Source organism: Microcaecilia unicolor, chromosome 1 (assembly GCF_901765095.1).
Source record: "Microcaecilia unicolor chromosome 1, aMicUni1.1, whole genome shotgun sequence".
Taxonomy (NCBI): domain Eukaryota; kingdom Metazoa; phylum Chordata; class Amphibia; order Gymnophiona; family Siphonopidae; genus Microcaecilia; species Microcaecilia unicolor.
Genome location: NC_044031.1, coordinates 588,756,946 through 588,781,382, shown reverse-complemented (window position 1 = coordinate 588,781,382; position 24,437 = coordinate 588,756,946). Strand labels below are relative to the sequence as shown.

Genomic DNA, 24,437 nt, shown 5'->3' with positions numbered 1-24,437 from the left:
TGATCCTGTGGAGCTACATTAACCTGGGCCTAAAAGAACTAATATTTGGAGAAAATGGTTCACAGTTGATTTTAAGGCAAAACTGTAAACTCTAGCATGCTAAACTTAGGGACATTGTGCAAAATAGCTCACATGAGCCATTGTCGTAAATCTGTTAAAGTGGTAGTTCAAGAGATCAGTTATGGGAGGGTAATTTTCATTTTTCATTTTTGTGCTAGCAGTAATACTAAGACTGCACCTGATAATTTGAATGCTACTGGCATTCCACACCACAGTGCTAAATGTGGTTTTATTTCATAGCCTGAATACTATAGTTAGTGGGCTGAGAACCAGGCAAGCTAGGTTTCAAGCCTTGCTGCTGCTCCTTGTGACCTCCATTCTCTCAGGTACAAACTTAGATTATTATATATTCTGGGACAGGGAAATATCCAGTGTATCTAAATGTAACTCGCTTTAATGTACTGTTAACACAAGTGTAGGCTAAATCAAAATCCATAAATAATGTAAGCGTGTTATTAATTTTGTATATGGTAGATACAGAGAAAATGTAGTAGTAATAAAAAAAAAAAAATAAGTGTAAGGATTGAACAAGTGCTAACCAACAACATCTCAATTTTAAAAATGTGATCTCTGGCCTTTTGAGATACCCCTGTATGCAATGTTTAACACATGTTTTCATAGCGTCCCACAGATCAATCCAGAGGCTTGTGGGTTATGTCCCTGTACCAGCAGGTGGAGATAGAGAGAACTTCAGAGGGTTACTTTATGTGGTCCTGTGCAGTCGCCTTAACTTCAGTATTCTCTCTATCTAGCAGGTGAATGGTCATATCTCTGCAGCTCTGGATTGATTGGCTCCTGACCTGGTCCCCTGGATCTAGTCTAGCTTCTGGGGTCTGAGGTGTCCCGGTCTTGGGACTTGGGTGCACACCTGGTGGTGCCAGGACCCTCCCTTCCTCCCCCATCAACCCCTCCTCTCTTCCTGACTGGAGTTTGTGGTTCTCACTCTCCTGACTTTAAAAGGAGTCTGAGGTATCTTTTGCTCCAGTGTCCTCTCCTGCCTTTAAAAAAATAAAAAAAAAATCTCAGTCTGATTTGTCCAGCACGGCAAACTCATGCCGGTTTGCAGTACTGACTGAATGGTGTGAGAACCGACTTGGCATGCGGCAGCGGTTCCCGAGGCGGTGAGTAGTCATTATCCTATCTGCGCCGGTGGGGCAGAGCAAAAGCGGCTCCCAGCCCAACTCCGTGGAACGGTGTGCTACTTCCCTCCCAGCTCATTTTGGTAGGTGCAGAGCAGTTGTTTTCTTGGGTATATGTGCGCTCTTGAGGGCGCCATCTTTCTTGCCACTCCACATGGCAGTGCTGAAGCCCCAGCTCTCCCCTGGGGCCTGATTTGCATCCGATTGGTCTTGTTTAACTAAATTGGTAGGCTTTTCAGAAATGTGACTGGGGAACTGGGGTGGATCACTCCCAGTTTCTTCATATTTGGTATTTAAGGGCTTCTGAGGAAGGAGGCCTTGGGTGATTTGCAGACTCCTGTGGGAGTCCTTGGGCTTCCCACAGCTTTGAGTCTCCCGCAACTTTCCAGGGGTGAGGTCGCAGACCTATTAGCCCCCTGCAGCTGTTCTGTGGCAGCCAGATCCTTAAGCTGCAGTTTGGAAAGTACTGACTATCTGAACGTCTTCTGGTAGAGATACCTGTGCTTCACTAGGTGATTTACACTAAGAATATTTCTGAACCCTCCTTGAGGAGGTTCAGGGTGTCATTAATGGAGGGGAGAAAAGGGATCAGGATTAGGGATCCTACTTGAGGTTTTTCACTCTTTCCCTCTTCCCCTTTCTCACAGCATGGCAGTACAGTTTGTTTAGTTAGTCATGCTTAGGGCTGTTGACTCCATGTTTCTGTGAGAAACGTTGTTTCTCCGAGGACAAGCAGGCTGCTTGTTCTCACGACTGGGTGACGTCCGCGGCAGCCCCCACCAACCGGAAAGAAGCTTCGCGGGACGGTCGGCACGCAGGGCACGCCCACCGCGCATGCGCGGCCATCTTCCCGCCCGTGCGCGACCGCTCCCGCCAGTTCCTTTTTTTCCGCGACTGGAGAGAGTTGTGCTTCTGCCACTCTCTCTGTTTCAGCCGCCGGATTTTTCGACCGCGTTTACGCGGATCGTCGCTTCGCTTCGGATTACCGTTCGGTTTTCCTTTTTTCTTGTTTGTTAAAAAAAAAAAAAAAAAAAGAAAATCTCTGCGCGTGTGGAGCACGCGCTCCCCTTTTCCCTCGCTTCCAGCGGGGACGCCACATTGCGGCCTAGTGGTCGCTCGGTCGTTTATCTTTTCGTGGTGTGATTTTAGCCACCATTGACGACTTTGACTTCGCCGACGCGATTTTTCCGTCGATGTCCTCGAAGGTCCCGAGTGGATTTAAAAAGTGTGGTCGCTGCGGCCGGCCGATCTTGCAGACCGACACCCACGCTTGGTGCCTCCAGTGCCTCGGGCCGGAGCACAATCTCAAGTCGTGTGCTTTGTGTCTCGGTCTCCGGAAACGGACTCAGGTTGCGAGGCAAGTTCTGCGGGACCGTCTTTTTGGAACTTGCGCCGGCCCCTCGACGTCGACCTCGACGGCATCGGTATCGAAGGCCGGTTCTTCGGTACCGGTATCGATGCCCGAGACATCGGCACCGATGGCAGTGACCCCAGGAGAACAGGTCCCGTTGGCCCGCCGGTCCGCCGGTGAGAGTGGGGTTGAGAGGCCGCGTGGGCAGTCGGCCCCGGTCACTCCCTCAGCTCGTGAGCCACGGGACCGACCCCTGTCTGACCCGGTGCCTCGTGACCGAGGGGGATCGACCTCCTCCTCCTCCATGCCCTCCGGCGCCGGTGACGTGCATCGAAAAAAGGATAAGAAGCGTCGTCACCAGACGCCCTCGGTGCATCCCGAAGAGGAGTCGACGCCGAAGCGTCATCGTCGAGAGGAGAGGTCTCCGTCGGTTGTGGAGGTACCGACGCGTCGGGGTTCCGGCACCTCGGTGCCGTCTCCTGGCTCCCAGCAGCTTCCGGCACCGACACCCTTACCGGCCCCACCGCCTTTCCCGGCAGCGGGCCTGGACGAGTGCCTCAGAGCCATCCTTCCGGGGATCCTGGAAGGGCTGATGCGCCAGGCTGTGCCGGCGCCGGGGGTGCTTGCACCCTCGGCGCCGATGACTGTGGCGCCGGCGAGCTCTAGCCCGGCGCCGGGGCTGTCGACACCGCCGCCGCTTGCGGTGCCGGTCTCGACTGCCACGCAGGTGGAGTCCCCGTCGACGTCGATGGAGGGAGCTCCGTCTCCGCCGGCGCGGGAGTCCACCGCTCGACGACACCGAGACCTCGGTGCCTCGACGTCGAGCCGGGCCCGGTACAGGACTCAGCTACATGAGCTAATGTCCGATACCGAGGATGAGGACTCGTGGGGGGAAGAGGAGGACCCTAGATATTTCTCCTCAGAGGAGTCTACGGGCCTTCCCTCGGACCCCACGCCTTCACCGGAGAGGAAGCTCTCACCTCCTGAGAGTCTCTCCTTTGCCTCCTTTGTGCGGGATATGTCTATCAGCATTCCCTTCCCCGTGGTCTCTGTGGAAGAGCCGAGGGCCGAGATGCTCGAGGTCCTCGACTATCCATCACCACCTAGAGAGTCCTCCACGGTGCCGCTGCACAATGTCCTGAAGGAGACGCTGCTCCGGAACTGGGTGCGACCATTAACTAACCCCACCATTCCCAAGAAAGCAGAGTCCCAGTACAGGATCCACTCTGACCCAGAGCTCATGCGGCCCCAATTGCCCCATGACTCAGCGGTCGTGGATTCTGCTCTCAAGAGGGCACGGAGTTCGAGGGATACCGCCTCGGCGCCCCCGGGGCGGGAGTCTCGCACTCTGGACTCGTTTGGGAGGAAGGCCTACCAATCCTCCATGCTCGTGACCCGCATCCAGTCATACCTGCTCTATATGAGCATTCACATGCGGACCTATGTGCAACAACTGGCGGACCTGGTCGAGAAGCTCCCGCCGGAGCAGTCCAGGCCTTATCAGGAGGTGGTCAGGCAGCTGAAGGCGTGCAGAAAGTTCCTGTCCAGGGGTATTTTTGACACCTGTGACGTGGCATCTCGTGCTGCGGCCCAAGGTATAGTGATGCGCAGGCTCTCATGGCTGCGTGCCTCTGACCTGGACAACCGCACCCAGCAGAGACTGGCTGACGTCCCTTGCCGGGGGGATAACATTTTTGGTGAGAAGGTCGAGCAGATGGTGGACCAACTGCATCAGCGGGAAACCGCTCTCGACAAGCTCTCCCACCGGGCGCCTTCAGCATCCACCTCAGCAGGTGGACGTTTTTTCCCGGGCCCGGCAGGCTGCACCCTATTCTTTTGCAAAGCGTAGGTACAACCAGCCGGCCCGAAGGCCTCGTCAGGCACAGGGACAGCCCCAGCGCGCTCGTTCCCGTCAACAGCGTGCGCCTAAGCAGCCCCCTGCGCCTCCACAGCAAAAGCCAGGGACGGGCTTTTGACTGGATCCACGGGAACATAGCCGCCCTCAAAGTGTCCGTACCGGACGATCTGCCGGTCGGGGGGAGGTTAAAATTTTTTCACCAAAGGTGGCCTCTCATAACCTCCGACCAGTGGGTTCTCCAAATAGTGCGGTGCGGATACGCCCTGAATTTGGCCTCCCTGCCTCCAAATTGTCCTCCGGGAGCTCAATCCTTCAGCTCCCATCACAAGCAGGTACTTGCAGAGGAACTCTCCGCCCTTCTCAGCGCCAATGCGGTCGAGCCCGTACCACCCGGGCAGGAAGGGCAGGGATTCTATTCCAGGTACTTCCTTGTGGAAAAGAAAACAGGGGGGATGCGTCCCATCCTAGACCTGAGAGGCCTGAACAAATTCCTGGTCAAAGAAAAGTTCAGGATGCTTTCCTTGGGCACCCTTCTGCCAATGATTCAGAAAAACGATTGGCTATGTTCCCTGGATTTAAAGGATGCATATACTCACATTCCGATACTGCCAGCTCACAGACAGTATCTCAGATTCCGCCTGGGCGCACGGCACTTTCAGTATTGTGTGCTGCCCTTTGGGCTCGCCTCCGCCCCACGAGTGTTTACAAAGTGCCTCGTGGTGGTGGCGGCGTACCTACGCAGGCTGGGAGTGCACGTGTTCCCATATCTCGACGATTGGCTGGTCAAGAACACCTCGGAGGCAGGAGCCCTCCGGTCCATGCAGTGCACTATTCAACTTCTGGAGCTGCTGGGGTTTGTGATAAATTACCCAAAGTCCCATCTCCAGCCATCCCAGTCTCTGGAATTCATAGGAGCGCTGCTGAATACCCAGACGGCTCAGGCCTACCTTCCCGAAGCGCGGGCCACCAATCTCCTGGCCCTGGCTTCGCAGACCAGAGCGTCTCAGCAGGTCACGGCTCGGCAGATGTTGAGACTTCTGGGTCATATGGCCTCCACAGTTCATGTGACTCCCATGGCTCGTCTTCACATGAGATCTGCTCAATGGACCCTAGCTTCCCAGTGGTTCCAAGCCACCGGGAATCTAGAAGATGTCATCCGCCTCTCCACCAGTTGCCGCACTTCACTGCTCTGGTGGACCATCCGGACCAATTTGACCCTGGGACGTCCATTCCAAATTCCGCAGCCTTCGAAAGTGCTGACGACGGATGCATCTCGCCTGGGGTGGGGAGCTCACGTCGATGGGCTTCACACCCAGGGTCTGTGGTCCCTCCAGGAAAAGGATCTACAGATCAACCTCCTGGAGCTCCGAGCGATCTGGAACGCACTGAAGGCTTTCAGAGATCGGCTGTCCTACCAAATTATCCAAATTCGGACAGACAATCAGGTTGCAATGTATTACGTCAACAAGCAGGGGGGGCACCGGATCTCGCCCCCTGTGTCAGGAAGCCGTCGGGATGTGGCGTTGGGCGTGCCGGTTCGGCATGCTCCTCCAAGCCACATACCTGGCAGGCGTAAACAACAGTCTGGCCGACAGACTGAGCAGAGTCATGCAACCGCACGAGTGGTCGCTCCATTCCAGAGTGGTACGCAAGATCTTCCGAGAGTGGGGCACCCCCTCGGTGGATCTTTTCGCCTCTCAGACCAACCACAAGCTGCCTCTGTTCTGTTCCAGACTTCAGACACACGGCAGGCTAGCGTCAGATGCCTTTCTCCTTCATTGGGGGACCGGCCTCATGTATGCTTATCCTCCCATACCTTTGGTGGGGAAGACCTTACTGAAGCTCAAGCAAGACCGCGGCACCATGATTCTGATAGCGCCCTTTTGGCCCCGTCAGATCTGGTTCCCTCTTCTTCTGGAGTTGTCCTCAGAAGAACCGTGGAGATTGGAGTGTTTTCCGACTCTCATTTCGCAGAACGACGGAGCGTTGCTGCACCCCAACCTTCAATCCCTGGCTCTCACGGCCTGGATGTTGAGGGCGTAGACTTCGCTGCGTTGGGTCTGTCTGAGGGTGTCTCCCGGGTCTTGCTTGCCTCTAGGAAGGATTCCACTAAAAAGAGTTACTTTTTCAAGTGGAGGAGGTTTGTCGTTTGGTGTGAGAGCAAGGCCCTAGAACCTCGCTCTTGCCCTGCACAGAACCTGCTTGAATACCTTCTGCACTTATCAGAGTCTGGCCTCAAGACCAACTCAGTAAGGAATCACCTTAGTGCGATTAGTGCTTACCATTATCGTGTGGAAGGTAAAGCCATCTCTGGAGAGCCTTTAGTCGTTCGATTCATGAGAGGCTTGCTTTTGTCAAAGCCCCCTATCAAGCCTCCTACTGTGTCATGGGATCTCAACGTCGTCCTCACCCAGCTGATGAAACCTCCTTTTGAGCCACTGAATACCTGCCATCTGAAGTACTTGACCTGGAAGGTCATTTTCTTGGTGGCAGTTACTTCAGCTCGTAGGGTCAGTGAGCTTCAAGCCCTAGTAGCTCATGCTCCATATACCAAATTTCATCACAACAGAGTAGTGCTCCGCACCCACCCAAAGTTCCTGCCGAAGGTGGTGTCGGAGTTCCATCTTAACCAGTCAATTGTCTTGCCAACATTCTTCCCCAGGCCGCATACCCGCCCTGCTGAACGTCAGTTGCACACATTGGACTGCAAGAGAGCATTGGCCTTCTATCTGGAGCGGACACAGCCCAACAGACAGTCCGCCCATTTGTTTATTTCTTTCGACCCTAACAGGCTAGGGGTCGCTGTCGGGAAACGCACCATCTCCAATTGGCTAGCAGATTGCATTTCCTTCACTTACGCCCAGGCTGGGCTGACTCTTGAGGGTCATGTCACGGCTCATAGTGTCAGAGCCATGGCAGCGTCGGTGGCCCACTTGAAGTCAGCCACTATTGAAGAGATCTGCAAGGCTGCGACGTGGTCATCTGTCCACACATTCACATCTCATTACTGCCTCCAGCAGGATACCCGACGCGACAGTCGGTTCGGGCAGTCGGTGCTGCAGAATCTGTTTGGGGTGTAAATCCAACTCCACCCTCCAGGACCCGAATTTATTCTGGTCAGGCTGCACTCTCAGTTAGTTGTTCTTCGTAGGTCAATTTCTGTTGTACCCTCGCCGTTGCGAGGTTCAATTGACCTGGGTTATTGTTTTGAGTGAGCCTGAGAGCTAGGGATACCCCAGTCGTGAGAACAAGCAGCCTGCTTGTCCTCGGAGAAAGGGTATGATACATACCTGTAGCAGTTGTTCTCCGAGGACAGCAGGCTGATTGTTCTCACCTACCCTCCCTCCTCCCCTTTGGAGTTGTGTGTTTCATCTTTTTGCTAGTCATTCAACTGGCGGGAGCGGTCGCGCACGGGCGGGAAGACGGCCGCACATGCGCGGTGGGTGTGCCCTGCGTGCCGACCGTCCCGCGAAGCTTCTTTCCGGTTGGTGGGGGCTGCCGCGGACGTCACCCAGTCGTGAGAACAATCAGCCTGCTGTCCTCGGAGAACAACTGCTACAGGTATGTATCATACCCTATTTTGAGGCTAGTGCAGGCCTCTCAGGTTTCTCTCAGTTTCCATGGTAATCCTGTACCCTCTGTGCTGCCCTGGTGACATTTGCTGTGTGTGTACTGTTTACATCAAACTAGTTTTATGCAAGAGGGTGGCTGGCCTTTTAGCCTGAAGGTTACAGGTTCAAGGCTGGTTTTATCCATCCTATAAGAAACTGTGGGCTCAGCTAGGTTTCCAGTGGGGCATATTTTAGTTCATTCTCTCTTATTGCTTGCCTGGCCAAGCAGTTCTTGCATGACTGGAACAGTTATCAGAACTCTACTGTACTAAAGATTGCCATTCTCTCTCTCTTTGCACACTGATACTGGCCACACCTTTGCATACTAGCCTCAGCTACTCCGGTATCTGCAGCGTACCCGATACCTCTAATTGCTTCTATGGTATTTTTGGCATCTTTTCATGGTATGGAGTACCTAAATTTCATGAGGAGTGGTCCAGGAGCTACTTCATTATAGAGGTAGCTTAATAGTTGGTTGCGTTCAGCTGAGAGTAAGCACAGAGTTCTAGGGGTGCTGCTTCACAACCCACTGCAGCTTGCTATCTGTAGTGCACAATGGTGCAACAGCCATATTCTGCCATGTCATCTGTCTCTGGTTCTGAGCTACACTTGTTAGCTCCAATGCGCAGCAATTATAGTGCACAATCAGACCAGCCAATTCTTGTCCCTATCTGCAAGAAGTTAGCACTGACTTAGGCATCAGACCTCTGATGTGGCTTCCAAGTCACATTTGGCAAGCTGCCTTTTGGAAGTAATTTTGGGATTGGAGAAGATCTAGGGCACTTGGGTAAAGACCTGAGGGACTTCCATGTCTCGAAGATTGCCAGGGGATGAGTTTAAGGATGATTTTTAATCCGCTTGGTTTTATCGTAGGTTTTGTGGGGCCAGGAAAACCACTTTCTGGGTTTCCACTTCCACTATGACAAGCCACCTGGCTGCTGGTAGAATGAGCTCTGTTTCAACTCCAGGTCAACCTACAGTGGTGGAAATAAGTATTTGATCCCTTGCTGATTTTGTAAGTTTGCCCACTGACAAAGACATGAGCAGCCCATAATTGAAGGGTAGGTTATTGGTAACAGTGAGAGATAGCACATCACAAATTAAATCCGGAAAATCACATTGTGGAAAGTATATGAATTTATTTGCATTCTGCAGAGGGAAATAAGTATTTGATCCCCCACCAACCAGTAAGAGATCTGGCCCCTACAGACCAGGTAGATGCTCCAAATCAACTCGTTACCTGCATGACAGACAGCTGTCGGCAATGGTCACCTGTATGAAAGACACCTGTCCACAGACTCAGTGAATCAGTCAGACTCTAACCTCTACAAAATGGCCAAGAGCAAGGAGCTGTCTAAGGATGTCAGGGACAAGATCATACACCTGCACAAGGCTGGAATGGGCTACAAAACCATCAGTAAGACGCTGGGCGAGAAGGAGACAACTGTTGGTGCCATAGTAAGAAAATGGAAGAAGTACAAAATGACTGTCAATCGACAAAGATCTGGGGCTCCACGCAAAATCTCACCTCGTGGGGTATCCTTGATCACGAGGAAGGTTAGAAATCAGCCTACAACTACAAGGGGGGAACTTGTCAATGATCTCAAGGCAGCTGGGACCACTGTCACCACGAAAACCATTGGTAACACATTACGACATAACGGATTGCAATCCTGCAGTGCCCGCAAGGTCCCCCTGCTCCGGAAGGCACATGTGACGGCCCGTCTGAAGTTTGCCAGTGAACACCTGGATGATGCCGAGAGTGATTGGGAGAAGGTGCTGTGGTCAGATGAGACAAAAATTGAGCTCTTTGACATGAACTCAACTCGCCGTGTTTGGAGGAAGAGAAATGCTGCCTATGACCCAAAGAACACCGTCCCCACTGTCAAGCATGGAGGTGGAAATGTTATGTTTTGGGGGTGTTTCTCTGCTAAGGGCACAGGACTACTTCACCGCATCAATGGGAGAATGGATGGGGCCATGTACCGTACAATTCTGAGTGACAACCTCCTTCCCTCCACCAGGGCCTTAAAAATGGGTCGTGGCTGGGTCTTCCAGCACGACAATGACCCAAAACATACAGCCAAGGCAACAAAGGAGTGGCTCAGGAAGAAGCACATTAGGGTCATGGAGTGGCCTAGCCAGTCACCAGACCTTAATCCCATTGAAAACTTATGGAGGGAGCTGAAGCTGCGAGTTGCCAAGCGACAGCCCAGAACTCTTAATGATTTAGAGATGATCTGCAAAGAGGAGTGGACCAAAATTCCTCCTGACATGTGTGCAAACCTCATCATCAACTACAGAAGACGTCTGACCGCTGTGCTTGCCAACAAGGGTTTTGCCACCAAGTATTAGGTCTTGTTTGCCAGAGGGATTAAATACTTATTTCCCTCTGCAGAATGCAAATAAATTCATATACTTTCCACAATGTGATTTTCCGGATTTAATTTGTGATGTGCTATCTCTCACTGTTACCAATAACCTACCCTTCAATTATGGGCTGCTCATGTCTTTGTCAGTGGGCAAACTTACAAAATCAGCAAGGGATCAAATACTTATTTCCACCACTGTATGCCTTCTGCATCTTCCAATGATGGAGTCTCAGTTCACTCCTCAAGCAGGACCTCCTGTACTGGTTTCAGGAGGAGTGGACCAACATTACCTCAGCTCAGACGTGCCTTAGTTTTTCTATCGCACAGTTACAACCTGGATTTCACTACAGATGTTTCTTGGAGTCTACATACAAGCTCAAACACTGTCAGGCAGTTCTTGCCACCTTGCCAACGTTTCTTCCTTTATGCACAGTCGAGTCTGTCCCCAGTTGCAGTTGGGGAATGGGAAGTTGTTCCCTTTGCTTTGTAGTTCCAACCAGGGAGCTTCCTTCCAACTGAGTTTGGACATCATAAGAGTCTAGGATGTTTACGGTTCAACTTTTCAACTTTTCACAATGGGAACCTTGCAGTGTGTAATAGTTCTGTCTGGTGGGGAGAGTTTCTAGCCTCCCTGGACCTCAAGGAAACTTACTTTCATACTTTCATATTCCCAGTGCTCCTTGCTGCAGAGGGATCTTAGCAATTTATGACTATGTCATTCAACCTTTCCATGTTGCCGAGGACATTTTTGCAAGGTCATGGTGGTAGTGGCAGCTTTCCTTCGTGAGGATGGATTGCAGGATGCTCCTCAGCAACAGGTGCCAACCCATGTCCGGTTTTACTTTCCCTACCAGATCCAGGATATGGAAATAGGTTCAAGTTATGGGTACAAGGTTTTCTTTCTTGGACATTCCTCATTAGCCCGAGTCCGTATCAGACCACTTCAGGGGTTCCTTCTCTGCTTTGCTCCCCATCTCTTTGATTCCCTTCAAGCCAATTTAGTCTCAATGGGTGATTTCAACACAGCTTTCTGCTAATATTTCAGTTCTCTCTCCCTGGAGGTGGCTATCTGCAGCTTGTAGGCTGCTAGGGTGTGCCGTAGCTGGCGGCAACAGATTTCAGATCCCTTCCAGAAGGCAGAAAGTCGACCGCTTCCTCACTTGCTAGATGTAGAGTCGAGGCCGGCTTAATTGCCAGTTTTCTTCTATGATTTGTTTCGGGCATCAAATAAACAGACGTTTTTGGTGGTCACAGCCTGTCATTTAATGTGGTTGAGTTGCTGGGTGGTGAATGCAGCTTCTAACGATGGCTAATTCAGCTCACTTTTCAGGGCAATTATTGTTTGAGGACTCCATGAAGTTGGTGGAAGACCTGGGTGACTTATAGACTCGGCGTCTTCCTGCGAACATGTCTACAAGTTCTTTTCGGTCGGGTCAGGCTTGCCCTTATCTTTACGACACCAGGGCTATCGTCCTGGGCAGCCTAACTTTCTTTAGCACTCCAGTACAGGCAGGTTCTCAGAACTCCCGACGTCATCCGTTTGAGATCCTCTGGATTTCAACTGTTGACGGGCGCACAGTCCTGTCTTTTCTGCATACGGTGGTTTCTGCCTTTCATCCCATTCCACCTTTTTCTCTTCCCGCTTCTTGAATGTTCACTATATACACCTATACTATTTGGAAGTGACCAGCGAGTTTCATTGGTCAACTCTTTGCTTCTTGCTTTTCTCTGAACCATAGGAAGGTACCATAAGAAGGCTCACCATTTTTAGATTGGCAGATGTGAGCATAGTGGTTTTGATGTCAGGAGGAGCAGACCTTTTGTAGAATAGGCATCAGTGTGAAGCTGAAGAGTCGTTCCACATAAGTGCCATTTTATTCAAAGTCCTTTTAGGGGAGCAGCTGCTCCCCATGCACCCCACCTAGCTACATCTCTGCATAGTGGGGCAGTGCCTGGGATGACCCACTGAGCAGAAGTGACTTCCTACATAGCCTTATGCACTGCTAAAGACTGTAGCAGTCTTCTAGTGCTCACCATTTTAAGATTAGTAGGTGTAGCGGTGGCAGGATCAGAAGCAGACATATTCAGAACCTGGAGAACCTTAGGTATATAGGAAGGTGGCAGCTCCTTACGAAACACCCACACTGCGGTAGGATCATCAGATTCCTGACCTGCTGAGCTGAAATGCTTCCCGGCATACCCTCATGTTGTCCTCTGGCTGGTCACAAGAAAGGGGATCTGGCTTCAAGAGCCGCAGTGGCCGTTGGCTGGGAGAGGCAGTTTCTTCAGCTGGCCTCTGTATGGGACAGTCTCTCCCGTTGCGGGTGGCAGCGCTTTCTTCCAGAGCGCAGTTGACTTTCTTTTCTGTGTCCTGTCTGGCTTCCGTGGCTGCCCTTTGCAGTTCAGCCACTTGGGCCTCTGTCCTGCTGTAGATCGCTTTTGCAGATCGCCCACTTGATCTGCTGTCCTTCCCTTTCCAGGCTTTGCAGGCTTGGTGTGGCAGTGCTAGGCATTCCAGATTTAACGTGAAAGTGCATGTAGCCATGGCCTGTGGATCATTGCTCCAGTCTGCTGAGGTTGTAGTACCCTGCCCCACTTGAGGACTGCTTTGGTACATCCCACAAGTCTCTGGATTGATCTGTGGGACGCTATGGAAGGTAAAATTAGTTCTTACCTGATAATTTTCTTTCCATTAGTCCCAACAGATCAATCCAGAGGCCCGCCCTTTGTTGTTCTGGGTTGAGTATTTTCTTCTAGTTGTCTCAGTTTCATCAGATTCCTTCATTTGATTTTTGACTACAACAACAACAATAACAAAAAAGGCAAAACAAATCAAAACATAAAGGAAACCTTCTGTTACCCTCCCGCAGGAGCGGTTGAGAAGCCTACATGGGCTTTATGCAGGCAGGAGAGGACTTCCTTTTTCGTCTTCTACTGCTTTGGTATTGACAATACTGCACATGACCACATATAGTAAACGTCTGAAGTTCTCTCTATCTCCACCTGCTGGTAGAGGGACATAACCCACAAGTCTGTGGATTGATCTGTTGGGACTGATGGAAGAAAAAATTATCAGGTAAGAACTAATTTTACCCTGAATCAAGGTCCAAGTTATGTCAAAAATATTGTTTTCACCAAAAAAAAACAAGCAGAGTTATCTGTTGACTTTTCACTTTGTCAAAAGGTATTCATTTGTAAGTCATAGTGGGTCTTATTCTATTTAAGGTGCTTTGCATTTCGATATTAATGGGAACTAAGTATGACTATTCAAAATATCTTGTTTCAGATCATGTTCAAAATGAAGAGAATTATGCCCAAGCTCTAGATAAATTTGGAAGTAATTTTTTAAGCCGTGACAACCCTGATCTTGGCACCGCTTTTGTAAAATTTTCATCTCTCACTAAAGAGTTATCTACATTACTGAAGAACTTGGTAAGTAGCTTCAAAGCTATATTACTTTGGTAAAATATATACACTGTGTCTTGAAAAAAGTGAACCCCTTAATTATTGTGCAATAAGAACTGCAAACCTTCACTGAATTAATCAAAATTGTACTTACAGAAAGTGACATCTATTGCAATCAATGTTGTTTTGTTGAAATCTAATCTATTGCTTATATGCTGCACAGATCCCAGCAGGATGTAACTGAGATGTCAAAATAATAAATAATACTACCCAAAAGTTAGAGTTTCTAACACAGTTAATGTCAACCTGAACAGTCTGAATGTTTAAATATGATCTTTTAGTACCGTATCCTTTTTCAACTCTAAGTATTTTAATTAAAACTCAATCTTCTTTTGACAAAATTTTGTTTATCAGTGTACAGTGACATCATGGATGATGTCAGCAAGTAAGTCATGTCAGAAACTGAGATTTGTGACAGCAGTTTGTAAAAATTAAAAATCTCTTAAATGGGATGAGCGATTCCTGTGTAATTTGGCATCAGTTATGCAAATAGTGCACGTAAAATTTTAATTAATTTGGTGCAGATTTGAGGAGGTTATTGCAAAATGTTTAGGGGGCTCACCTTTTTCCAAACACAGTTTACATAGACTGTGCTTTTGGCACCATGATGAAAGCTAACCATGCACTTCTGAAGGCTGGTTGATGCCATAGGCGCCGACTCTGTGGGTGCTGGGGGTGCTCGAGCACCCCCAATATTTCACCCACCAGAAGTTCCTTTCGCCAGCCTAGAATTTTAAAAGTCTCTCCCTCCGAGTTCCAGGGTCCCCCTCCCTCCGAGTTCCAGGGTCCTCAATGTCCCCTCCCTCCCTCTGAGTTCCAGGGTCCACCCTGTCCCCTCCCTCCCTCCGAGTTCCAGGGTCCTCCCCGTCCCCTCCCTCCGAGTTTTAGGGTCCTCCCCCTCCCTCCCTCCCTCTGTTTTTAATCAGCTTTTGAGTTAGACTCCCAGAGCCTCAAGTTACGGCCTTTGGCTCTGTGGTTGAAGTCTCTTTAGGGGACTCCCTACCAGTATCTGAGCCATGACCAGGCCACTTGATGAGCAAGAGAAGAGTTGGCCCAGAGCCTTGACCTACAGACCTTCACTTTGTGTGCTGGGCTGTGTCAGGGCCTGTGGGGCCATGCAGCAGGGGTACCCCCTCCCACAGGTGATCTGGGGGGGGGGGGAGTGTTGGAGGCCAGTACTATTTTTACCCTGACAGGGAATAGTATTTTGGAAAAAAAAAACATAAAAATAGACAAGAATAAGGAGGCAAAATGGCAGACTGAGGCACAGCAATCTTGCCCTGTCTTGTTCAGGCTGGTGGCAAGACTGTTGTAGTTAGACTTAGCACAGCCAATTCTGCCTCTGTGAGAGTTGGGGGTGGGCTGTGCATCTGTAGCTATGTACAATCTTAGAGAAATCTCCAATCTATTGTGACTGAATTTTGGTGGAAATAGTGGCCATTTTTGTCTCCAGACCATGTTTTAGACATGGGGTCCTAAGTGAGTAGGTTTCTCCCATTATGAAAGGGGGGAGGGGTCAGTTGGGGCCTCATCCTCTGCTGGAATTGGTTTCAGGGTGGGGTTGCTGTTGGGGCTTCAGTTTTCAGCCCTTCTGTCTGAGTATCTTAGGCAGGTGCTCCTGAGTCTCCAAGGATAGCCAGCCATCTGGAAACAGTTGAGTTGAGGGGGTCCCTAGGGACCTTTAGTCTGCAAAGTGGCCTTGTTCCCTGGAAGTGACAGGAATTGCTGTCCCGGCCATGATTCCCTATCCTCTGTGGTGGAGGACTTTTGGGGGGTGGATGGAATGTGGTCCCCCCCCCCACCCCCAGACCAGGTTTCTATCCAGGGGGCTCCTCTCTGTAGTCTGAAGAGGCTTCTCCTGACAAGGATTCTGCATCTTAACAGCACATTTGTTTTATCAAGAAGAGTTGTCCTCCCTCATAGACCATGTGTTGGCAGTTTGTGATTCCCTTAGCAGTGGTGGAGTCCACCTCAGAGGAGGACTCTATTTTAGAAGGCCAGAAGGGGTGTCCAGAGGTCCTGAACCTGGTTTTCAAGGGGATGAGATTGATGAACATGCTTTATCCTTTGGGATGACATGGAGAGGTTGTTTGATGTCCCTAAATGGATGCTTGGTGACAGCTGTCACCAAGAAGATTACTATTTTAGTGGAGGGCAGGACAGCTCTTAGAAGAAGATCACAATCATAAGATAAGTTGATTCTTATGAACATCTCTGCCTTTTCAGCATAGGGGGTACAGATAGTGTTCCATTGTAATTGTATTGTCCAGGTAGTTCTACATTGGATATGGTAGCCATTCCTGTTGCAAGACGTTTAGAGTTGGGGCGGTTTTTGTGGTTAAATTATTGTATGACCTCCTTTTGCATCTGTTCATGCTTGTTGGCCTTGGGTGTGGTAGCTGAAAGATAGTTGTGGGGGTGGTGGGGTCGGTAGTGGGAGGGGTAATGTTTTTGTTAGAATTGATTTGTGTTGTGTTTTTGGACAGGGGTTTATTTTATGTTGTTAGAACGAACTCTGGGAGGACAGGAGGTTTGCTGGCTTGGGAGGGGAGAGGAGGGGCGGCCCGGGGGCTGGGGGGGCACCCCATCTATTTTCATAATAAAGAGTTACTCTGTCCAAGAGGGTACATGAGGTGGGACCCTCTTCACTTAGAACCAGGGGTCGCTTCTACATCCCAGCCTCCAGTCTCTGGCTCTCACAGCTGGGATGTTGAGAGCTTAGAATTTGCTTCCTTTGGTGTTTCGGAGGGGTCTCCCGAGTCTTGCTAGCTTCCAGGAAAGATTCCACTTACAGGTGTTACTCTTTTAAATGGAGGTGGTTTGCCATCTGATGTGAGAGCAGGGCCCTAGATTCTGTTACTACACAGACCCTGCTTGAGTACCTTCTACACTTGTCAGAGTCTGGTCTCAAGACCCTCCGTAAGGATTCACCTTAGTGCAATTAGTGTTTATCATCAACGTGTAGAAGGTAAGCCTATCTCTGGACAGTCTTCAGTTGTTCGCTTCATGAGAGGTTTGCTTTTGTCAAAGCCCCCTGTCAAACCTCTACCATTGTCATGGGATCTAAGCCTCATTCTCACCCAGGTGATGAAAGCTCCTTTTGAGCCACTGAATTCCTGCCATCTGAAGTTCTTAAACTGGAAAGTAATTTCCTTGGTGGCTGTTACTTCAGCTCGTAGGGTCAGTAAGCTTCAAGTCTTAGTGGTGGATGCACCTTATACTAAGTTTCATCACAACAGAGTAGTCCTCCGCACATACCCTAAGTTCCTGCCGAAGGTGATGTCGGAATTCCATCTGAACCAGTCGATTGTCTTGCCAACAATTTTTCCTTGATCTTGTGCCCATCCTAACAAATCTAAAACCCTCCTCCCTGCACCAACGTTTCTTCCACGCGTTGAGATTTTTGAGCTCTGCCTGTTTCTTTGGCACTGCGGGTGGAATGGGGAACATTTCTGAAAATGGTACCCTGGATGATCTGGATTTCATCTTTCTACCAAAGAGCCCAAATTTGGCTTTCAGATGCTGCCTCCCATATTTTCCTGTCATCGGTACCCACATGTATCAAGACAGCCAGCTCTTCCCCAGGACTATCTAAAATCCTATCTAGGTGATGCGTGAGGTCCGCACCTTCTCACCAGGTAGGTAAGTGACCAGGCGATCCTCATGTCCACCCGCCATCCAGACATCTACATGCCTAATAATCGAATCACCAACTACAACAGCCGTCCTAACCATTCCCTCCAGGGCAGAAACTCCTGGAGACACATCCTTGGTACGAGAGGATATTGCATCCCCTGGTGTGCTGGTTCTGGATACAGGATTATTTCCAACTTCACCATATTGATGCTCTCTATTTAGGAGGCCTCCCCCCCCAAAGCAGCACAGGGGCTGCCAGACTGGAGGTGGGACTTCCCTACAGCCTCCCTGTAGGCCTCCTCTATGTAGCTTTCTGTTTCCCTCAGCTCCTCCAAGTCTACTTCTTTAGCTTCAAGTGAATGAGCTCGTTCTCTGAGAGCTAGTTGGTATTTATTTTATTTTGTACTTTTGACATACCTATGGAGATTTAATTTTGGGATTCAGAAGTCACCCAGTGGAAGAAATACAACTTTATCCCTGCTATAAGTGACATTGTTTTATAAAAAAAAAAAATGTAGACATTATATGCAAGTTGAGATCAAGTAATACTACTTCCTTTCCCTTGTTCTTGAGTAGAAGAATTAAAATTGCTGTTTCTGCTTACCTAATGTATCTTCTGCAGAAGCATAAAACCCACGTAGTTAAAGTTTCTAGTTCTAAACTCACAGAAACTTTAAAAAAAATTATGAAAATGTTAAAGGTACTTAGCTGATTTGGATTATTTAGGATTTTTGAGAACTTAGCTAATTTTTAGAAAGAACCCTGAAAGAAAATTATGTGAAATTAAAGCTTAGCAGATTGTTGGTACATGTAGTTTGAAAGAATAAAAAATATAATAAATCAGTTAAACCATTTTTGAATTCTCTCTGCTTAAAACAACTTAGTATGAAAATAATCTTTAATGAAAATTATTTCTCTGAAGAAAATATGAACCTGAAAATAAGATCTTGAGAAATCCTTTTCTGGTGGGGAAAATGTGGCCTAGGCGTGGTTTACAGTAAGGCAAATATTTTGGCATCCTTTTAATTGATACTATGCTATATTTCTTTGACATAATGGTTTCCAAATGTTTCTTATAGTCAGCTAATGGCCTTTCTATTCATGCTGTAGGAATATTTTTTTCCTCCCTTCTTTCCAGTATTCTTCTAACCCAGAAATGTTCTTAAGTCTCTTTACGTGCACTACATGTGATCTCCCCACAAATTTTCAATAATTTGAAAGTCTGGGGACACTGAAGGCCATGTGAAAACATTCACCTTTCCTTTTTGTATGTGCTTTAGCATTGTCTTAAATATTAGGGCTGTTCACTGATTAAAAGTTGTAATCGCATGATTAAGCGCGATCAAACTTTTTAACTCGCGTAATTGATCGCAGAAGGTGTCCCCCTCATACTTTCACCTTTATAGTGCAAAATATAGACTGCAGATGTCGATTCTCAAAACTAACATATATTGTACTTCAGTTTTCTAAACTGAAAAATAAAATCATTTTTTGTACCTTTATTGTTTAGTGATTTTATTTTTCTAATCATCTTATCCTGTCTCTGGTTCTGTTCCTCTGTATATGCTCTGAACTCTATTTTCAGGACCTCCTCTATCCTCACTATTTCTTTTCTCTTCTTCACTTCTTCCCCTATAACATCTTTCACATTCAACTTTATGCCATTTTTCTTACTTCTTATAGGAGAGAGCAGCCTGATGTGATTAATCAAGTTAAAACTATTAGCGCAAGGAAAAAAAAAAAACAACCAAAAACCCTACCACGATTAATCTCGATTAATTGCGTTAAGTGAATAGCCCTACAAAATATCCAAGTTCTTTTCACCTTTGTTTTCTTCACTGATGGTGGATGTTACCCATACAATAATTTAATTGCTACTTACTGCCATACATTCCCCAAAGCATGATAGATCTTCCCTTAACAATGGTCAGTGCTTTTTTCTTCTGACGCTTCACCCTTGTTCCTCCAATTGTACCTTTTGTGGCTGTAGCTGAATAGTTCAGTTTCTTATCCTAATAGAGTAGTCCAGACTGATGGGTTATCTCCCCCTATTAGCAGATGGAGATATAGACTTGAAGATTCCGATAACATTATCAGTATAGCATAACAGCTAGAAATAATCCAGTATTTCTGCTCCCAGCAGATAGTGCAGGTTAGACTAGTGCAGCAGGATATTTCTTCTGAGTAGACCTGTTTCCCGATGGTGCAGTCCATGACCTGCAGTCCTTGAAGTTGAGCCATGGCATGGGTGTCACTCCTTTGTGTGGTGAAGCTTGGAATTGTTTGGCCCTCTGTGGCCCAGAGCTCTAGCTCATGTGCTTCACTTGTGAAGCCAGTCGGCGTGGACCCCAAAGGGTCTCATCTGGCAGGGGCGAGTAGCTTCCCTTACCCCCTCCCCACTCTTATTATCTCTCAGGTCTCAGGGGCTGCTCTTGCAGAGTTTTAAAAAAGTTTTTTTTTTTTTTTTTTGGATTGAGCAAGGAGTCTCTTTTTCTTTCAGCAGTTGTCTGCCCACTTAGGTTTTTGATTTTTTTTTTAAAGTAGCTCTGGTAATTTTATAGGAGTTTTTCTCTACCTTGTTAAGCTAATTGAGCAGGCAAGCAACTGCTCAGTAGGGCAGGTCTATCTGTGCAAGGCTCCAGGAAAAGTTCTAATCGATTTAAAGATCTTTTCTTCAGGGTTGGCTGCAGCAGCTGTTCATATTGGGAGACAGGTGCTGCAAAATATGTGGGAGCTGATGCACGAGTAGCACAGCCGGCTCTTACTGCCCTGTTTTTGTTCCTTGAGTTGGGGATTGTGGGTTCAGCCTGACCTAGGCCACTTCCTTATTATATTTAGCTTTAGGACCCTATGAGACTAAGAGCTTCATGGTCTCTCTTCCCCACCTGGTGGGGGAAAACTAGTGGGTGCTGATTTGGATCTGATATGCTACAAGCCCTCACAGACTGTTTTAAGAGACTTCTGGGAGAGTTCAAAGATTGGACTTCTGGTCCTTCAGGGATCCCCCCTGAGTCCCAAGATCCTCAAGGGGTCTCAGTCTGAGCTAGAGGCCCCGTCCAGACTTACAAGTAGGCCATGTTTCCTAATGGTGGTTCAGATCCTGAGAGGCTTAATTTCCCCATCCTCTGAGAAGGACATGTGGGATGAGGAGGACATAGATGACAGGAATCCCCTCATAGACAAGTGTCCCTGGACTAGATGGAGTGGTTCCTAGACTAGGATTAGGATTTCTCCTGTGGTGAGACTTTTCTGTAAGGTGGAGCTTGCTTCCTTACTCAGCCAGGTTTCCTCAGCTCTCTGCATTTCTACCCTTGCATGGGAAGAGCCTGCAGATGGGGATCCCATTCTGGAGGGCCTCCACAGAGCTTCAAGGGCCTTCCAGATTCATTATGCCCTCTTCTAGATAGAGTTGCTGGGTGGGATTCCTTGGAGCTCTCAGCTCATGGGTTGGTTTTATACCCTCTTGCAGAAGAATCTTGATAGTTTTTGCCCCCTCCCTAGAGTGGATGTTCTGATGACAACAGTCACTAAGAAGACTACAATCCTATTGGAGGGTGGTTCAGTCCTTAAGGATCCCCATGACCACAGGGTAGTGTTGTTTAACAAGCTTTCAGTGCTTCATCTCTTGGCTAGGGCACTCTTGTGTAGGCTGCAGCAGTTTTCTGTCTCACTGGGGGTAGCGTGGCTGGAGTCTAGGTTAGCCTTTCTACCCTTTGACTTCATGCATATCGTTATTTATTTATTTATTACAGTATTTATATCACACAATTGTCCAAATTGCTTTGGTTCAATGTAGCTTACAAAATTTAAGATAAGACATCATTTCCATTGAGATAGTAGAAGGAAACAGGAATTGGGTTAACATCATTCAGCTTCAGTTACTGGTTCTCGGGGTAAGATTTCCTAAAGGGAAATATTTTTAGATGTTTGTAGAACCCTAAGTAATAGTTTATTTATCTTCTGTTTGGGTAGTGCGTTCTACCATCTGGTGCCTTGATATGAAAAGCCTGCAGAATACACCAGCTCGTATAAGAGTTTCTGACAGCTTGGGTAATGAAGATTCTTGCTTCATGGTTCGTGTTTCTCAATGGTAATTTGATTGGTCCTTCATGTAATCTGGAGCTGTGCCAAAAAGAATTTGATAAATCAGAGTGCATAGCATGAATGTTATTCATGCTTTTATTGGAAGCCAATGGAGTGCCTGTAAGAGAGGACTTGCCCTGTCGAAGCGTGACTTTCTAAAGATTAGTCTAGCAGTTGTATTTTGTGCCGTTTGCAGTTTTGTCAGAATTAGTTTATTGCATCTGGCATAGACCCCGTTGCAGTAGTTGGCATGAGTAAGGACTATAGACTGCACTAGCATGTGAAAAACTTCCTTAGGGAAGTATCCCTTTATTCTCCTTAGTTTCCACATCATTTGGAACATTTTAGATGATGCGTTTCCTGCCAGTTTTTCAAAGCTTAATTTTTAAAGTTTTTCAATAGTTAATTCTTAAAACCTTTAGTTGATTCAGGAGAGGATGTGCAACTCTCTCTATTGTAATGTTAGAGTATGTGACATTTGCAATACAGGGATGTAACTAGTAGAAACTTTATTTTTTCCCTGTTCAGTTTTAACTTAAATGATGGAGGAGTGTGGTAGCCGTGTTAGTCCACTCTTAAGGTTATCAATAGAAATCAAACAAAATAAAACATAGAAAAGAAAATAAGATGATACCTTTTTTATTGGACATAACTTAATACATTTCTTGATTAGCTTTCGAAGGTTGCCCTTCTTCGTCAGATCGGAAATAAGCAAATGTGCTAGCTGACAGTGTATATAAGTGAAAACATTCAAGCATTACTATGACAGTCTGACAGGGTGGGAGGATGGGGATGGGTAGGAGGTATGCATGGGGAGATCAAAGCATATCATTGATATTCTAACAGGATGGGTGTGGATAGGGGTGGGGTGATCAACAGAGACATACAGCTTTATGGTTTATAATGGGCTAGGAACCCCAGATCCTTGTTAAGTCCTTTCTGTTGGGTGTTAAAATATTCAATCATTCTGACTTCAAAGGTCTTACGTTCTTGTATGGTTTTAAAGTTACCTTTCAGGATTCTCACTGTGAAGTCACTGGTACAGTGTCCTGGTCCTGTAAAATGTATACAGTACGCTGAAATCTTCTGTCCAGTGTGTGGCAGCGGCCAAAAAAAGCAAACAGGATGCTAGGAATTTTTCTGGCCTTGTCCCTTTTTTGTGGCACCATCGAGTTGTTTGATTTGGCTGCAGAGGTTTTCCCTTCCATATTCACAAAAGTTCCCAGTGACTTTAAGTGCTGTACGTGGTGCAGTTGGACCATCTCTGGTAAGGACACCCATTCTTGGTTTCTTCAGTGTAGAGGCCTGATCATAGCGCTGCTTAACTGTGTCCTCTGTCTTCGTATGAAGAAATGGGACCAGTTAGCGGGAGAGGCTCAATGAGAGAGGATTTTTGGAGCCAGGTCTGATTCCTTGGCATTGGCGTCAAGTTCGGTGGTGTCGGCATTGACGCCGGGTATTGCACTGGCATTGGGGAGTTGGTACATATGGCTGCTAGACCTCTAGACACTGGGAGTAGTGGTGCATCGAGTGGGTCTCTATCTGCCTCGATGCTGACTGCTGTGCAGGGCCTCCAGGACTGGCCAATGTCGGACCTGACCCCGAGGCAATGTGAGGAATTGATGTCATCCTCGGCACCAAGGAGACTCAATGATCGATTTCAGGCGCAGGCCAAAAGTCATCGACATCAATTGCCCTTGACACACAGTGCCAGGAGCTCTGAGGCATTGAGGGATTTGGCACCCGAGGAGCACTCATGGGAATCAGAGGAGGATCTATAGTAGTTTTCAGAGGATGAGTCTTTCTTTTCCCTCTTTTGTGAAGGAAATGCCAGCTGCCATTTCATTTCCTTTGAAGGAGGAGGAGGAGCCCAGGGCCAGGATGCTTGAAGTTTTGGACTAGGAGTCTCCTCCTAGAGAGGCTGTGACTTAAGCTCTTTTTTTTTTTTTTTTTTTTTTTTTTAAGCTCTTCTTGAGGTACTGCACGAGGATCTCATTTGGAATTGGGACTCCCCTCTGTCTGTCCCAGTATTGCCCAGTAAGAAGGCTACATTGTGCTGGATCCGCAGCACACCAGGCTTTTATAAGCCCCAGTTGCCTCATCATTCCATGGTGGTGGAATCCACTCTCAAAAGAGCCTGGAGTTCTAGATGCTATGTTCCTGCGCCCCCAGATAGAGAAGCTAGGACCTTGGACTCTTTCGACAGGAAGATGTCCTAGCTTCTGTGCTCGTGTCACATATTCAGTCATAGCTCTTCATGAGTGTCTGCTTGCAAGACTTGGTGCACAAGATGTTGGACTTGGCTGGCTCCCTCCCACTGGAGCAGGCTGAGTCGCTGCGCAAGTTGGCCAAGCATCATAAAGCGTGTCATAATTTCTTGGCAGGGGCATACATGACACTTTTGATGTAGTATTAGGGATCTCTGCCCAAAGTATAGCAATGCACAGACTTTCATGGCTGTGTGTTTCTGATTTGGAGCCGGCGGTTCAACAGAGGTTGGCGAATGCCCCGTGCCTGGGGAATAATCTTGTTGGAGAGAAGGATGAGATGGTCGCTTACCAAATCAAAATACATACTGATACCATTTCTTCTCTCTCCCACTGGGTGCCTTCTTCATCTGCCTCCTCATCTAGGCCGTCTTTTGGCAACTCAAGATGGGGTGCATACTACTCTCAGAGGCGTAGGCATGCCGCCTCTTCTCACCATGCTGCTCAGACTCAGCCCCAGCACGCTTGTTCCCATCATCAGCATGCACCTAAAGCCCCTACTGCTCCCCAGTCAAAGGGGATGAGCTTTTGACTGACTCCAGCAGAGGATAGCTGTGGTCAAAGTGTCCGTCCCAGACAACTTGCCGTTTGGGAG

General features: G+C 48.0%; 1 protein-coding gene across 2 annotated transcripts in view; it reads left to right on the top strand.

The window, feature by feature from the left end:
* ASAP1 (ArfGAP with SH3 domain, ankyrin repeat and PH domain 1) overlaps positions 1 to 24,437 on the top strand; it is an 803,986-nt gene that overhangs the window by 219,894 nt on the left and 559,655 nt on the right. For both annotated transcript variants that reach the window (XM_030219214.1, XM_030219206.1), the window contains exon 5: positions 13,678 to 13,823. In XM_030219214.1, the coding sequence (XP_030075074.1) occupies positions 13,678 to 13,823 (146 nt within the window). The remainder of the gene's footprint in view (positions 1 to 13,677; positions 13,824 to 24,437) is intronic.